Here is a 15,657-nt window from a genome sequence, read left to right on the forward strand (position 1 = left end):
ATTTTGTTGTTGTGAATGAAGGCCCAATTTGTCACAGTCCTCATATTTGATTTTAATAAATGTTGATTCGGTATAATGTGTGTATCACCGCTAATTCCTTCTAACAATAGCCATCCCTGAAAATACACTTAATAACTCACGTGCCTAATCTCTCGTGTATACCACACTGCCAATTTAATTGAGACGTTCATTGTGGATGTTATATTCTAAAAATAAAGCCTGGGTGGTGGCAGCTCTGAGATTAAGTACTGTAATTACTATAGTATGTAATTGTAGACAAAGATGTGGTTCTCCCAGGTTAACCCACAGAACAGAATATAACTAAATAAGATGGAAATAAACAAATAAATAAGAGACACTGGAAGAAATACAGTAATTATTTTGAGAAAATGAATTCGAAATTAAAGAAAATGAAAACTTACAAACAAAGAGGGCACAGCAGCAGGTGTTAATATCTTCGAATTGTAACATTTTCAATTTAGCAAATTTTTCCTTTGTGTGATCTTTTTTTTTTTTCAACTAGGTCATTGTCCGTACAACTCTCTTTTGTGCAGTAACTGGGGATTGTGATTTTGAAGAGCCAGAGCCTCTCCCCCCTCCATAGTGTGTGACACTGTGTCAGGTGCTGGTAAACAAGATCATGATAGATTTCTTTCATTGCTGTGAGAGTGAGTGATTGTCGAGTGTGATACACGATACCGCACTGTTAATTGACTTTACTGTGAATGGCTTGTATGTGGTTTGCCCAGTTAAGTTTCTCATCAACAATAATTCCAAGTAATTTAGTATTTTGTTCGCGTTTGAGGACTGTATTACCAAGGTACAGGGGGACCAAGTCTGGGGGTAAGTTTTTCCTTCTGTGAAAGATCGTGTCGTGGGTTTTCTCAAGGTTTAAGGTCAGTTTATTACGTATTACCCAGGTCCTCACTTTAGTCAATTCAGTGTTCATAGTTCTCATCAAGGAATTAAGGTCTGAGCTGCTGGCATAGAGATTACTGTCGTCTGCAAATAAGTTGTATTTTATGAGTGTGCTGGCGTGGACTATGTCGTTTATGTACAACAGAAACAGTACTGGGCCGAGAATGGAACCTTGGGGGACGCCATACAAGATTGACGAGGAGTCAGATTGGTGATTATTATAGCAGACATACTGCATCCTGTTGGACAGATATGAGGTAAACCAATTGTGGGACAGGCCCCTAACGCCGTAATGTTCAAGCTTTGAAAGGCGGATGGCATGGTCGACAGTATCGAAGGCTATAGAGAGGTCCAAGAATATACCGACTGTGAACTGACTGTCATCAAAGGAATTTAAGATGTCATAAGTAAAGGATAGCAGAGCACTCTCAGTCGAACTTCTAGCTCTAAATCCAAACTGGGAGTCTGTAAAGTTGTTATTGACATTGCAGAAGGAATTTAGTCTACTACATGCTAGCTTCTCCAGTATCTTACTCAAGGCTGGGAGGATTGATATGGGGCGGTAATTCGTGAAGAGACCTTTGTCCCCAGATTTTTTATATGCTGGGTGAACTTTAGCAATTTTCAGTTTATCCGGAAAGACACCACTAGTGAAGGAGGAGTTACAAATGTGTAGGAGAACAGGTAGTAATAAGTGGTCTACTTTCTCAATGATGCTCATTGGTGTATTGCCTTCGCCTGGTGCTGCATCTTTGGACATTTTTATGGTGGCTAGTAATTCATCTGCTGTGACAGGGGATAAGAACAGCTCATTTTTCTGTCTGTTTTGCAGGTAGGCTCTAAATTCCTCATGGTGATCAGGTATGCTCTCTGCAAGATTTTTGCCAACATTAATAAAATATTCATTGAAGTGGTTAGCAATGAGGGAGGGTTCCGTTACAAGTGAATCATTTATCATAAAAGCTGAGTGGGGGGCCGAAGGCTGAATGTTCCTGTTCTGAATTGAAATTATGACATTCCAGGTTTTCTTACCGTCGCCTGATGCTGACTGGAGCTTATTTGTATAATAGCTACGTCTGGAATTTCTAACTGTTTGAGTTACTTTATTTCTGATACTTCGGTAAGCATCACCGAAAGTTACGGGTCTTTTTGTAAATTTCCTTTGGAGTTTGTGTTTTTCTTTTATCATTATCTTAATTTCGCGTGTGATATAGGGATTGGAAATGGATACAGTTTTCATTGATTTAGTCTTGAGCGGGAAGCATTTATCGAAGCCAGCATTGAAGATGCAAGAGAAGTTGCAGCTGTTCACGTTAGGGTTGTCAGAGGCATAGACAAGATGCCAGTTAGCATTCATTAGGTTGTTTTAAAAAAGCAGCATGTGGTCGGTGCAGTAGTCTCTGTATTGTATTGAGACTCTACTAGACCTTTCAGGTCTTGTGGCTGTTTTATACATGGCAAAAACTGGGAATTGATCTGAGATATTGTTATAAATAATTCCACTTGCAAGATTGTTAGGGGTGTTGTTAGTCCAGATATGATCTACCATAGTGGCAGAGGTAGCAGTTACTCTAGTGGGTTAGGTTATAGTGTTGAAGAAGAGCTTAGAATGACAGGTAGCAAGAAGGTCTAATACTGAGATGTCGGTCTCTGATTTTAATAGATCAAGGTTGAAATCTCCTGTAATGTAGTAAAGTTTCCTCTCTGAACTTATGATAGAGATAAACCCCGAAAATTTATCAAGAAAATTTCTTACATTAGTGTGGGGTCTTCTGTAGATTACTCCTACTAGGATATTTCGTGTGTCGTTACGTAATTCAGTGAAAACACTCTCCATGTACTCCTCCTGAACCTTTAAAACATCTCTTACAGAAGTGTTATACTTGATATCAACATATAGGGCGACTCCACCACTGTGTTGTGACGTGTTGACGCAGTGTCTATTATAATTAGGAATGTTGAGACACATATTACAGAAATTACTTAAGCTAAAACCCTTTTGTCTTAAACGTGTATTACTGAAAAAAAGATCATGCTAAAACACCCATAACTAAAACTCTCTAATCTAAAACACTTAAGATTGAAACTCTCTAAGTCAAAACATTTATGACTGACACTGCTTGAGCTAAAAAAAACAAAAACAAAAAAAAACATCTAAGCTGGAAGTTAAGGAGGATACTACCAAAGTTAAATGTTTGTAAATGAAACTACCTAAACTCAAACACCCATAAGAAAAAACTAAGCTACTGTAAGTCTTTTATGACGTAAAACTACCTTGACTGAAATATTTTTGAAAGAAACTATCCATATTTTACCATCATCTTCTCTCAGGAAGTATGAAACATTTGTTAAGGAAATTTGGTGTAAAGATTTTGAGACAATTTATTAATATTACAGGATACATTTCAGGCTTCAACAGTGACTACATGACGTTTATGACGTTTAACACCCTGTCAGATGGCTTTGCTCACTACAATATATTTGTTTACTTAATCTACTGCCACTGGTGAAGTAATGATGAGATGAGAAAATAATGACTATTTCATTTAGTAGAATATTCAAATCCAGTGGAATTTCGTAGACTTGAAGGGCAACAGCTGAGAGAGTTCAAGTACAGTATATTCACATCAGAAAGTTAAACTGTCATTCATTAGAGTTATGTGACAAAACTTCTCGTATTACTTGAACGTCATAGGCGTCCCGCTGATAACACTACGACACGCCGACACTAACAGACTCCCACTGCGCTTAAACGTCGCCCACTTCCACAACACAAAATTCGTGAAATCCTGCCACGTCGGGATATCACCGAATGAGTCTTGGTACATATTTACCTGATGAGTTATCCTCTTCTTACTGTCCTCTCTTTCAGTTTCTCTTCCTTCACTCGGGACTTTATCCTTTCCTTCCGGTTCATCCCCATCCTTACGCTCTCTATTCTGTTGTTCTTTAAAGCGCTGTGCCTGTAAATTCTGGCCATCCAGACTCTCTCTATGAACGAATATTTGTGTCTGCGTTCTTGTGGCTCCAATTGACTCATGTGTACCTTCCCTCAAAGCCCGGCGGTACACCTCCAGCAAGGTTGTGTTGGTGAATAGATACATATAGGAGGAAGGTTGTGGGGAGGTGGTAGTGACGGAGTGAAATGATCCGCGCGGCAGAACAATCTTATCCCCGACTTTTAGGACCACCGAACAATGACTCTTTCCAGGCCCAGTGCGAGAAAATGGAGGAGTCGCGTAGACAGAGCCAGTTTGCGCTTTGTCAAAATTATCAGTATTGTTTAGAATTTCCATGGACGAGGCTTTAGTCTTCTCTTGATCATGGGTGTTGGTGTTCTCTCCCTTGTCACTGTCCTCCTTGTTTTCACCCCCAGAGACGTCTTGGTGAGTGTCTACGACGTCTTGGTGAGTGTCTACAACGTCTTGCTGAGTTTCTACGACGCCTTGGTGAGTGTCCACGACGTTTTCGTGAGTGTCCATGACGCCTTGGTGAGTGTCCACGACGTTTTCGTGAGTGTCCACGACGCCTTGGTGAGTGTCCACGACGTCTTGGTGAGTGTCCACGACATGAGTTGAGGAATATAGTGGTGTATATAGCCCTGCCACACGATGCCTTACCTCACCACACGAGGCACCAGCATCACCAACTTCACCTTCAACAACAACGTCACCACCATAGTCTCTACCAACGTCTCTTCCACCAACATCACCATAATTATCATCACCACAATCATCACAACCACCATCAGTAACTTCACCACCACAAACAGCATCACCACCATAACCTCCACCAACATCACCACCATAACCACCCTTCCCTCCAACCTCACCACTTCCCACATCATCACGCCCACTACCTCTAACACTATCCTCACCATAATTTCTATTGCTACCATATTCACCAACAACATCAACATCACTCGCACCAACAACATGACCTCCATCATCAACAAAACCATCACAATCATCAGCATCATCACAACCGCCCCCACCACAATCAGCATCGTCACAACCACCACCACTATAACCAGCATAATCATAACCATCATCATCACAACCTCCACCATGACAACTACCACCATCACCACCATCACCGCAGGGTAAGAGTACCGTCACTTGACCTTGAAGAACCTCAAGAGTAACGTTGGTCAAGTCATCACTGAGGTAGCTGTCCAGGGTAAGACCTGATCAAGAGAAAAGACACATGAGGTTTAACAAATATCACGACGTCCTGAGCACAACACTAGCACCGTGTTTGAGGCCTTGAGTCGGATTATTTTAACTTCATAAATTAGTTCATGTGAAAATTAATTTCTAGTTTGTCACCTGAAGATTAGACACCCTACTGCTATCTGGTTAGGGGTAGTCTATTGTTTGTTATGTTAGATTAAGTTACTTTATGTTATTTAAATTTAAGTTACTTTGTTAGGTTAGTTTAAGTTAGGTTAGCATTAGAATGGTTAATTTCAGGAGACTAATCCTTAGGAGATCCGTAAAATTTCCTCGTGCATGAAGATGTGATAATTAATGCATGTGACGAGTTAACTAAAGCTAAAGTATGAAAGTTACTGCTAAAATGGCCACAACAGTTAGAAGATACAGTAAAATCCCGGGTTAATTATTCGTCCATTGGCTGTCCGCAGGTTTCCAATTTTCAATATTACAGACACAAAGGCTAGAAAAAACGAAACATACGACTTCATATAATTTCTTGTGCAAATCCATATTAATGGATAATTATCTCACACACATTTTTGCATCCGCTATGTTGCGTCATGTTGCAAGAGTCACTTGTCTCCTCATTTCCTCCTCCACATATTTAACCAGCCTTCAACCGTGCACTTTCAAATTTTGAAGGCTTTCGTGATGGCATGTGATAAGTGTTCTCTCCCATATCTAACCGTTATTTGACGAGTTTACGAAAACGACAGTGAAGCATTAAAAATATTGCAAGATCACGGTGTCCTACCAACATCAAGACTGTCCTAAGTGAGGAAATTGTTTGGTTTTAAGAAAAGACAGAAATTACCACCCTCCACCACTTCCTTTTCCAGATCAACTACCTGTATCCTCCACGACAGTAACAGGCAAGCTAAAAAAAATCTAGGCTAGGTTGTATAGTATTGTACAGTAGGTTAAATTAGGTTAGGTTAGGTTTTTTGTGATTTATGGTGTGGTTTACTCAAACCTGACCGCCATTTTTGTGCAAATTAACAGTTTCTGTTACAAATGAAAATGTTAATTTTTTGACAAACCCAATAATTTGCACAAAAAATGAAGGTCAGATTTGAGTAAAACACACAGAGGCTGAAGACAGCCGCCAATGGACGAATATTTACCAAAACCAGCTGCCGGCACGAGGATATCTCACTATAGACCATTTATACATTAAGTTAGGTATACTATACCTTAAACTACAATAACTACGATCACCATATAAGAAATACGTCATCTTATATACAGTACACCATTATTTCTTATAGCAATATAGATTTACAGATGGTTTTTATTAGAGATATCGGGATATAAGGGCGTATGAGAAAAGTTCCTCGCACTGTATTGTTGAGTGAAGAGGTGATGGTGAACGGTGGAGGAAGATGATGGTGAACGGTGGAGGAAGATGACGGTGAATGGTGGAAGAATGTGATGATGAATGCCGGAGGATAGTGATGGTGAACGGTGGAGAGTGGTGATGGTGAACGGTGGAAGAAGGTGATAGTGAAAGGTTGAGGAAGGAGGTGGTGGCGGAAGATGATGGTGAATGGTGGAGGAAGACTGTGGTGAATGATGGAGGAAGATGATGGTGAATGATGGAGAAAGATGATGGTGAATGGTGTAGGAAGATGATGGTGAATGGTGGAGGAAGATGATGGTGAATGGTGCAGGAAGATGATGGTGAATGGTGGAGCAGGATAGTGGTGAATGGTGGAGGAAGATGATGCTGACCGGTGGAGGAAGAGGATGGTGAACGATGGGAGCATGGTGATGGTGAACGGTGGAAGAAGATAATGGTGAACGATAGGGGCATGGTGATGGTGAACGGTGGAGGAAGATAATGGTGAACAGTGGGGGATGGTGATGATGATCAGTGGTGGAAGATGATGGTGAACGGAGGAAGATGGTGATGGTAAACGGCGGAGAAAGGTGATGATGAAATGTAGTGGTAGGTGATGGTGAAAGGTGGCGGAAGATGATGGTGAACGGAGAAGAATGGTGATGGTAAATGGCGGAGGAAGATGATGCTGAACGGTGGAGGAAGATGATGGTGAACGATGGGGGCATGGTGATGGTGAACGGTGTGGGATGGTGATAGTGAATGGTGGAGGATGGTGATGATGAATGATGGAGGATGGTGATGGTAAATGGTGGAGGAAGATGATGCTGAACGGTGGAGGAAGATGATGGTGAACGATGGGGGCATGGTGATGGTGAACGGTGGAAGAAGATAATGGTGAACAGTGGTGGATGGTGATGGTGAACGGTGTGGGATGGTGATGGTGAACGGTGGAGGATGGTGATGATGAATGATGGAGGATGGTGATGGTAACTGGTGGAGGAAGATGATTCTGAACGGTGGAGGAAGATAATGGTCAACGGTGGGGGAGAGAGATGGTGAACGGCTGACGATGGTGATGGTGAACGGAGGAAGAAGGTGATGGTGAACGAGGAAGTAAGATGATGGTGAACGGTGGGGGAAGGTGATAGTGAACGGTAGAGGATGATGATGATGAAGAACGGTGGAGAATGGTGATGGTGAAAGATGGAGGAAAATATTGGTGAACGGTGGAGGAAGGTGATGGTGAACGGTGGCGGAAGATGAAGGTGAACGGTGGGGTAAGGTTATGGTGAACGGTGGAGGAAGGTGATGGTGAACGGTGGGGGATAGTGATGGTGAACGGCGGAGGAAGATGATGGTGAACGATGGGGGCATGATAATGGTGAACGGTGGGGGAGAGTGATGGTGAACGGTGGGGGATGGTGATGGTGAACGGCGGAGGAAGATGATGATGAAGGTGAACTGTAGAGGAAGGTGATAGTGAATGGTGGAGGAAGATAATGGTGATAGTGAACAGTGGAGGAAGGCGATGGTGGTGGAAGAACGGTGGAAGAAGGTGATGGTGAACGGTGGAGGAAGGTGATGGTGAACGGTGGAGGAAGATGGTGGTGAACAGTGGAGAAAAATGATCGTGAACGGTGAAGGAAGGTGACGGCGAATTGTGGTGAGGGGTGGAACATACCGGGGAAGTCTGCAACGAAGATAGCATCAGTAGCCGGGTGGTGGTGGTCGAGGCTGTAACGCAAGTCCTCTAGTCGATCTCTCCAGGCGCTTAAGTCAGCCACGACTGGTAACACCCACGACGTCTGTTACGGTACAGGCGGAGGAGAGTAGATGCTATAGTAAATGAGAGGAGGATAACACGTGCACAAGTAGATGTGGGGAAAAAGAGGATAGAATGTCTTGAGTAAGAGTATGGGAGATAGTCAGTGTCCCAATACAGGTAATCAGACCATGAAGAAACTCAATTATTTTCTTACTGACATCTACATCTTTACCACTTAACTCATGGCATATTCGCAAGTATAAGTTACAGTAGGTTAGGTTAGGTTAGGTCTGAGTGGTCAGCTTAGGTTAAGCTAGGTTATTAAGTTACAGTAGGTTAGGTTAGGTTAGGTCTGAGTACCTGAGGTTAGGTTAAGCTAGGTTATTAAGTTAAGATAGATTAGGTCAAGTTAGGTTAGCATAGGTTATTCATCAGGTGAAATTAGCTAGGGTGCCTAGATTCTCAGAGTTAAACACTAGTTTTTACGTAATCCACCTAAGTGGAGTTGCCATAAACAGCTTCAGTAACAGGTAAACCAGCGTTACCATACCTGTTTCCAAGGTGACCAAGGAGCTTCCAGGATGTTTACATTAGGCTGGAAGACTCGCTGCTGGAACCTGCCATTGAGAGACTTCCAGACGTCCAGATAAAGAGCAGAAATGTTAAGACCCTTGGATTTTAGCCTCTGCTTCACACACTCGCCGTACTGTACTGCCAGGTCGACGTGTCCCGTCCACCTAGTGTTTCTCACCCACACCTGCTGAACAATAGTAAAAACTTTTGAGCTACAGTGAAAATTTCTGAACATACCTGAACAACTTCTGAATAAAGTTCTAAACAACAGTGAACACTTCTCAACAGCAGTGAATTGTCTGAATGACAGTGAATACACCTGAACAATAGTGAATACTTTAGAAAAACAATGAACAAATCAGATCTAAGTAACACTCCTGAACAACTGTGACCAGTTCTGAATACCAATGAGCAGTTATGAGGAACATCGAAATATTGAAAAATGGGGAGCATTGCTGAATAATGGTGAAGAATGCTGAACAACGGTGGAAAGTGTAAAAGAACATTACATGACTTAACCTGAAATAACGTAGCCTCACCTAATATAGTATAACCTAACATAGCCTGACTAACGTAACCTAATCTAACCTAACCTAATCTAACCTAACCTAACCCTACCAATCACGGCACCCACATTAGGGTCGAGGTAGAGCTTTTCTCCTGTGCCACTCCTGACGACGGTGACCTTGACGTGCAGGGTGTCCCACGAGTGGACCATCATGTCCCAGCTGTACCCATAAGGTCCGTCGGTCCAGGTATTATAACCCTGTAAGAGGAGGACACAAAATACTCATTAAAAAGATAATTAAGTTTGATAAATTTACAGTATCTCAAATGGAAATTATCTGCCAAGATGGGTCCGATTACTTCCGAAATCCTACATGCAACTCGTGATGTCCTGGGAGTGTTGGTATGCGTGACTCTGTGCCATACGGATCCGACTGTATTTGGTAACCGAACATCATATTAATTACGCCGAAGTAAATACACATTACATTACTTATGTTAACCTATATACCAAAGCAATTGCATGTCCCAATAACTATCATTCATGGCCTCATAATATTTTTGAGATACTGTACATTTAAAGCAAACTGTGAGAAACTGGTCCCGTTGTGAAACAGTAGAACTTACTGCCATGATATTTGACAGGTCGTGTTGGGTGGGTTGGACGCCAGCCGAGAGGACGTAAGGGGCAGGTAACATCGTACATGACAAATGTGAGTAATAAAAATGGGAAATGATAATGAATTTGAAACTAAAGGAGACTGTACGAGGAGGTGAGTGTTGTACTCTTTCACTGTCACACTGACCAAGTGACCATGAACACAACGGCAAGAAGAAATGGAGAAGTCATTACCATGGAGTAAGAATAAAATAGAAACAAGAACTGAGCCTTGAGGCATTTCAGCATGGATAAGAAAGTTGTCAGGATGGGAGAGAGAAAGGAGGAAGTTCAGGAAGTCATAGGATATTGGATACCTAAGGATATGAGTTCTGTGAGAAGAGCCTAGTGCCAGACCCAGTATAATACCTCTTAACATTATTACTTTTATGTTTATCCTCCTCGCCACTGATCGACTTGTTAGCCGCTTCAGCGGTCGGCCACATCTCTGTTATGTACTATACTGTTGGCAAGTACTAGGTATGCACTGGCTCCTAAATGTATCTGAACCTGCTCCAGTATTGGTAAAGTCTGATCTTGAAAGAGCTCTCACTCGGTGCCGTCACAACACTCTCTGTTAGAATGTTCCAAGAGTTCACGATCCTCACTCCGAAAAGTTTGCCCTCACAGTTTTCTGGACTTGTGGCTTCTTCTTCAACCTTGAGCTGTGACCCCTTGTGGGGAGGGCGTTCGCCAAGTCGAGGTGTGGACACTTGATTGATTAATGCCCTCTAAGATGTTTATATATACACCTCAATTAGGTCACCCCTTGCCCGTCTGCAGTATAAGCTAGGCAGTTGCAGGTGCTTTAATCTCTCTGAATAACTGAGGTGCCGAAGTGCAGGCACCAGTCTAGTGGCCCATCTTTGGACGTTTTCAATTAACTGAGTCTAGCATATCTCGGGCACCAGACGGGGTGAGAGTACTCCAGGCACGGAAGCACCTTACTCTTGAAGATCTTGACGGCCCCTCCAGATATATGAACGACCTTCTCATAAGACCTACTAGTTTAGTTGCTTGATTCACCTTTCCACAATGGTCCAAGATCTTCTGTTCATTGTCAACATACACACCCAGGTTCTTTTCACAACCAGTCTCTATTAATGCAGTTTCTTCGTCCCGTTGGAATATGTGATATGCCTCCTTACTGTTGGTGCGACCCAGGTGCAACCTCGTACACTTCGTGATATTGAATCTTAGCAGCCATTTCTTCGACCACTCTTGAAGCTTACAGATATCTTTCTGTAACTCTTCACAGTCTATTTGGTCCTTAATCTCCTTGAATCATTTTGCATCGTCCGCAAACATTTGTATATATGAATGTATAGCTTACTGCACATCATTTATGAAACAAACAAATAACAACGGGTCCAGTACTCTGCCCTGTGGTACCCCGCTTGTCACGGGTACACATGACGGTTTCGTACCATTAATCACCACACACTGCTTGCGATCACGAAGAAAGGTCTCCTTACATGGGGTACGCCGCCGAAAGCCTTGGTAAAATCTAGATATATATTATCGTTATTACCGCTCTGTTCCAGAATTTGTGTCCAAGCATCCAGGAACTTGAAAAATTGTGTTAAGCAGGAGTGTCCCGGCATTAAACTGTGTTGACAGTCCTTTACAAGATTTTTCATAGTAGATGTTCCATCACGGCATCTTTTATAATGCTCTCTAGTACTTCCATACTACGCTGGTCAGGCTCACTGGTCCATAATTATTCTTGGAGTGACGATCGCCTTTGAATATAAGACTCACATAAGACATTTTCCAATCACAACTCTCTTAACACTCTGGGATGTACCATATTACGGCCGGACTCTTTTGAACCTTAAGCTTAAACAGTTTATTTCTTATACCCTCTTCTGAGAACACAATGTGGGTCAGTGTTGTGTCAAACCGTCTATCCTCAAACGCAGTAAGGTGTTCATATTATGAATAACAATAAAAAAGATGTTAACACTGAAAAACTAATCGTATTACAAATTAGCGACAAAATAAAATATTAAAGCGATGCTAGAAATCCGTTAGAAAGAGAGAGTTTGTGAGAGTACCTTGGTGATGGAGTGGGAGAAGGGCAGCAACAGTTGTACAGAGACGTAAAACATCACCGCCACGCTGGTCACCTTCTGTCTCCCTGTCACACTGCCGCCCTCCCCTGCAACACAAAGTTTCCTCTTATATCCTCTACATCTTCCTCATTTCCTCTACATCTTCCTCACTTCCTCTACATCTTCCTCACTTCCACTACATCTTCCTCTACATCTTCCTCACTCCCATACATACAGCTAGCCTCCATATGCCTTTATGTATTAGTCACGTTTACCACCAATTTTGTATACAAAGTTCAACTAGACACACAGCGGAAGATGCAAATACAATACAGAAACCTATGTATACATTTACCTGAACACACACACACAAACCAGACTGGAGGTGTATATTATTTTTTTTTTATTGGGCACCCCCCTACATCCTTGTGTGTAAGGTGAAGTGCAGAAGCGTTTACAGCGTCCAACAGGGAGGCATGCTAAGTTCATGCTTACCTTTATATCTCATGAGTTAAGGGCGTAAAAGCCTGAAGAGTCAAGGGCGTAGAAGCCTGAAGAGTCAATGGTTTATGTCTAAGCAAGTTATTGGAAGCTCCAACAACTTGTCCCTGAATACGAATTCGCAACTTTCGATTTACAGCATACCTACTTTGCTGCTAGGTGAACAGGGACTAAGGAAGGCTGGGAAGTGTGTCCGAACAACTTTCCACCGGCCTGGGAATCGAACCCGTGACATCTCCCTTGCGAGGCAAGAGCGGTACCGCTCTAACCACCGGCGCCCCAAGTGTATATTAATATCAGCGAATTATGACATTTACTATTTTGTAAATAATTTTCTATAGATGCTTCCTGTATGGGTTAGACATGAGTTAGTTAACATAACCTTGGTGTTCGTGTATTTCTAGTTCTGTGTATAAGAGACAAATGTATTGAAAAAACAACAGAGCTTATAATGTACAAATAATACCACGAAGATGAATACAATAGCATACTTTGTTTTACGCACTAAATGAACGAAGCAGCTTTACCTAACCTGTTCAAAGTTAACCAAACCTAATCTAACTTAACCTAACATGTCCAAACCTAACCTAACCTAACCTAACCTAACATGCCCTAAGTTAACCAAACCTAACCTAATTTAACCTAACCTGTCCTAACTTTACCTAAACTAACCTAACTTAACCTAACCTAACCTAAAATGTCCTGCCTTAAAGTAACCTATTCTACTTTAACCGAATCTAACTTGCCTAAACCTAACTTATCATAATTTGACCTATTCTAACCTAACTTGATTTAACTAACCTTAACTAAACCTACCATACCCGAAACTAACCTAACCTACCCCACCCTAACTAAACCTACCATACCCTAACTTAACCTAACCTATCCTCATTTAACGTAATCTACCCAAAGCTAACCTAACTATCCAAACATAACTTGACGTAATATAAGTCAACATAACTTGAATCTAACCAAACCAAACATAAACTAACCTAACAAAGAATACCCTCTCTTAACCTAACCTAATTTACCTTTATCTAACATAATTAACCTGACATAACCTAGTTAAACTTACCCTAACCAAACTTAAGGTAATCTAACTTAACATAAGAACATAAGAAAATAAGGAGTCTGCAATAGGCCGGTTGGCCTGTGCATGGCAGCTCCTGTCGAGAGATACTACCACTCTCTATCATCCATGAATCTATCTAGCCTCCTCTTGAAACTTACCAGAGTTCCCGCACTTACTACAAAGTTGCTAAGCTTGTTCCACTCGTCCACCACCCTATTTGTGAACCAGTTTCTTCCTATCTCCCTCCTAAACCTAAACTTATCCAACTTGAATCCGTTGCTCCGAGTCCTATCCTGCTCGGATATTATAAGAACTTTATCTATATCCCCTTTATTGATTCCTTTCACCCACTTAAATACTTCTCTCATATCTCCCCGCACTCTTCGTCTTTCTAGGGAATGCAAGTTAAGTTTCTTTAACCTATCCTGATATGGAAGGTTTCTAAGTCCCGGAATCATTTTTGTCATTCTTCGCTGCACCGACTCTAGTGAATTTATATCCATTCTATAATAGGGGCACCAGAACTGAACCGCATAATCGAGGTGCGGCCTGACTAGCGCAAGATATAGTTGCAATAAGACCTCTGCACTCTTGTTACTTACACTTCTAGATATAAAACCAAATACTCTGTTTGCCTTATTTCGAACATTAACGCACTGTTTTCTAGGCCGTAGGTCCGGGCTTACAAGTACCCCTAGGTCTCTTTCACAAGTCGACTTCTCTAGGTTGATGTTGTTAAGGCTGTATACATTATAAGTATTTGTTCTTCCAATATTAAGTACGCTGCACTTGCTGGTGTTGAATTTCATTTGCCATTTTTCAGACCACCCCTGCAGTTTATTTAGATCCTCCTGTAATGCATTTGCATCCTGCCCTGAATTAATTTGCCGCCCTATTTTGGTGTCATCCGCAAACTTGCTTATGTCACTGCTGATCCCAGTATCTAGCTGAACTTACCTTAACCTAACTAACTTAACCTAGTTCAACCTATTCCAACCAAATCTTATCCCAATAGAGTCTAGTACGAATGGCTAATTTAGTTTACTTTAGGGTAGGTCCGTTTGTGTTATATGAGCAGGTTACAGTAGGTTAAGTTAGGGTAGGTCCGTTTGTGTTATATTAGCAGGTTACAGTAGGTTAAGTTAGGGTAGGCCCGTCTGTGTTATATGGGTATGTTAGAATAAGTTAGGGTAGGCCCGTCTGTGTTATATGGGCAGGTTACAGTAGGTTAAGTTAGGGTAAGCCCGTTTGTGTTACCTGGGTAGTAGCAGTTAGGGTTCCTCTTAAGTGTAATGCGTTGGCCAAATTCTTCCGTCTTGCATATCTTAGTTTCTGTTCGTTCTCCGTTAATATTCTTCTTTTGCTTACTTGGACTTTCATCTGCCTCTCCCTTTGTTCTCGCAGTGGTCCTTGTGCAATCTCCAACAGCTGGTCCAGTCCTGTCACCACCTACAGCTGGTCCAGGCCTGCTACCACCTACAACTAGTCCAGGCTTCCCACCTCCAACGGCTGGTCCAAGCCTGCCTCCTTCAACAGCTGGCCCAAGCCTGCCACCTTCAACAGCTGGTCCAGGCCTGCCACTTCCTACAGCTGGTCGTCTACGAGGCAAGAGGGCGGTGACGGAGGCCAGGAGAGGTCGAGGCCAGGAGGTCCTGCAGAACACCGGCAACGTGGCCAGACACACCCAAGGAAACATACCTGTATTGGTGAAAGAGTAGTGAGGACAGTGTTCCGTAGTGGGGATGTATAGTGTTCCGTAGTGGTGATGTACAGTGTTCCGTAATGGTTATGTATAGTGTTCCGTAGTGGCGATGTATAGTGTTAATATGTGAGGTAGGAAGTGTATATGTATATATATATATATATATATATATATATATATATATATATATATATATATATATATATATATATATATATATATATATGTATATATATATATATATATATATATATATATATATATATATATATATATATATGTGTGTGTAAGTGTATGTTAGTGTGTGTGTTGTTAGTGTGTGTGTGTGTGGGGTTAGTGTATGTTGGT

At 41.8% G+C, this 15,657-nt stretch overlaps 1 protein-coding gene across 1 annotated transcript; it reads right to left on the minus strand.

The window, feature by feature from the left end:
- Positions 1 to 3,286: 3,286 nt before the first annotated feature.
- LOC121859758 lies at positions 3,287 to 15,305 on the minus strand (the record flags this gene model as incomplete). Its single annotated transcript, XM_042356746.1, is given in 6 exon segments — positions 3,287 to 5,104; positions 8,159 to 8,282; positions 8,793 to 8,999; positions 9,450 to 9,581; positions 12,038 to 12,141; positions 14,865 to 15,305. Coding segments are annotated over 6 exon segments (2,516 nt in total), but the record flags the coding sequence as incomplete, so codon positions are not given.
- Positions 15,306 to 15,657: the final 352 nt, after the last annotated feature.

This window comes from Homarus americanus, unplaced genomic scaffold (assembly GCF_018991925.1).
Source record: "Homarus americanus isolate GMGI-L3 unplaced genomic scaffold, GMGI_Hamer_2.0 scaffold27231, whole genome shotgun sequence".
In the NCBI taxonomy this organism is placed as follows: domain Eukaryota; kingdom Metazoa; phylum Arthropoda; class Malacostraca; order Decapoda; family Nephropidae; genus Homarus; species Homarus americanus.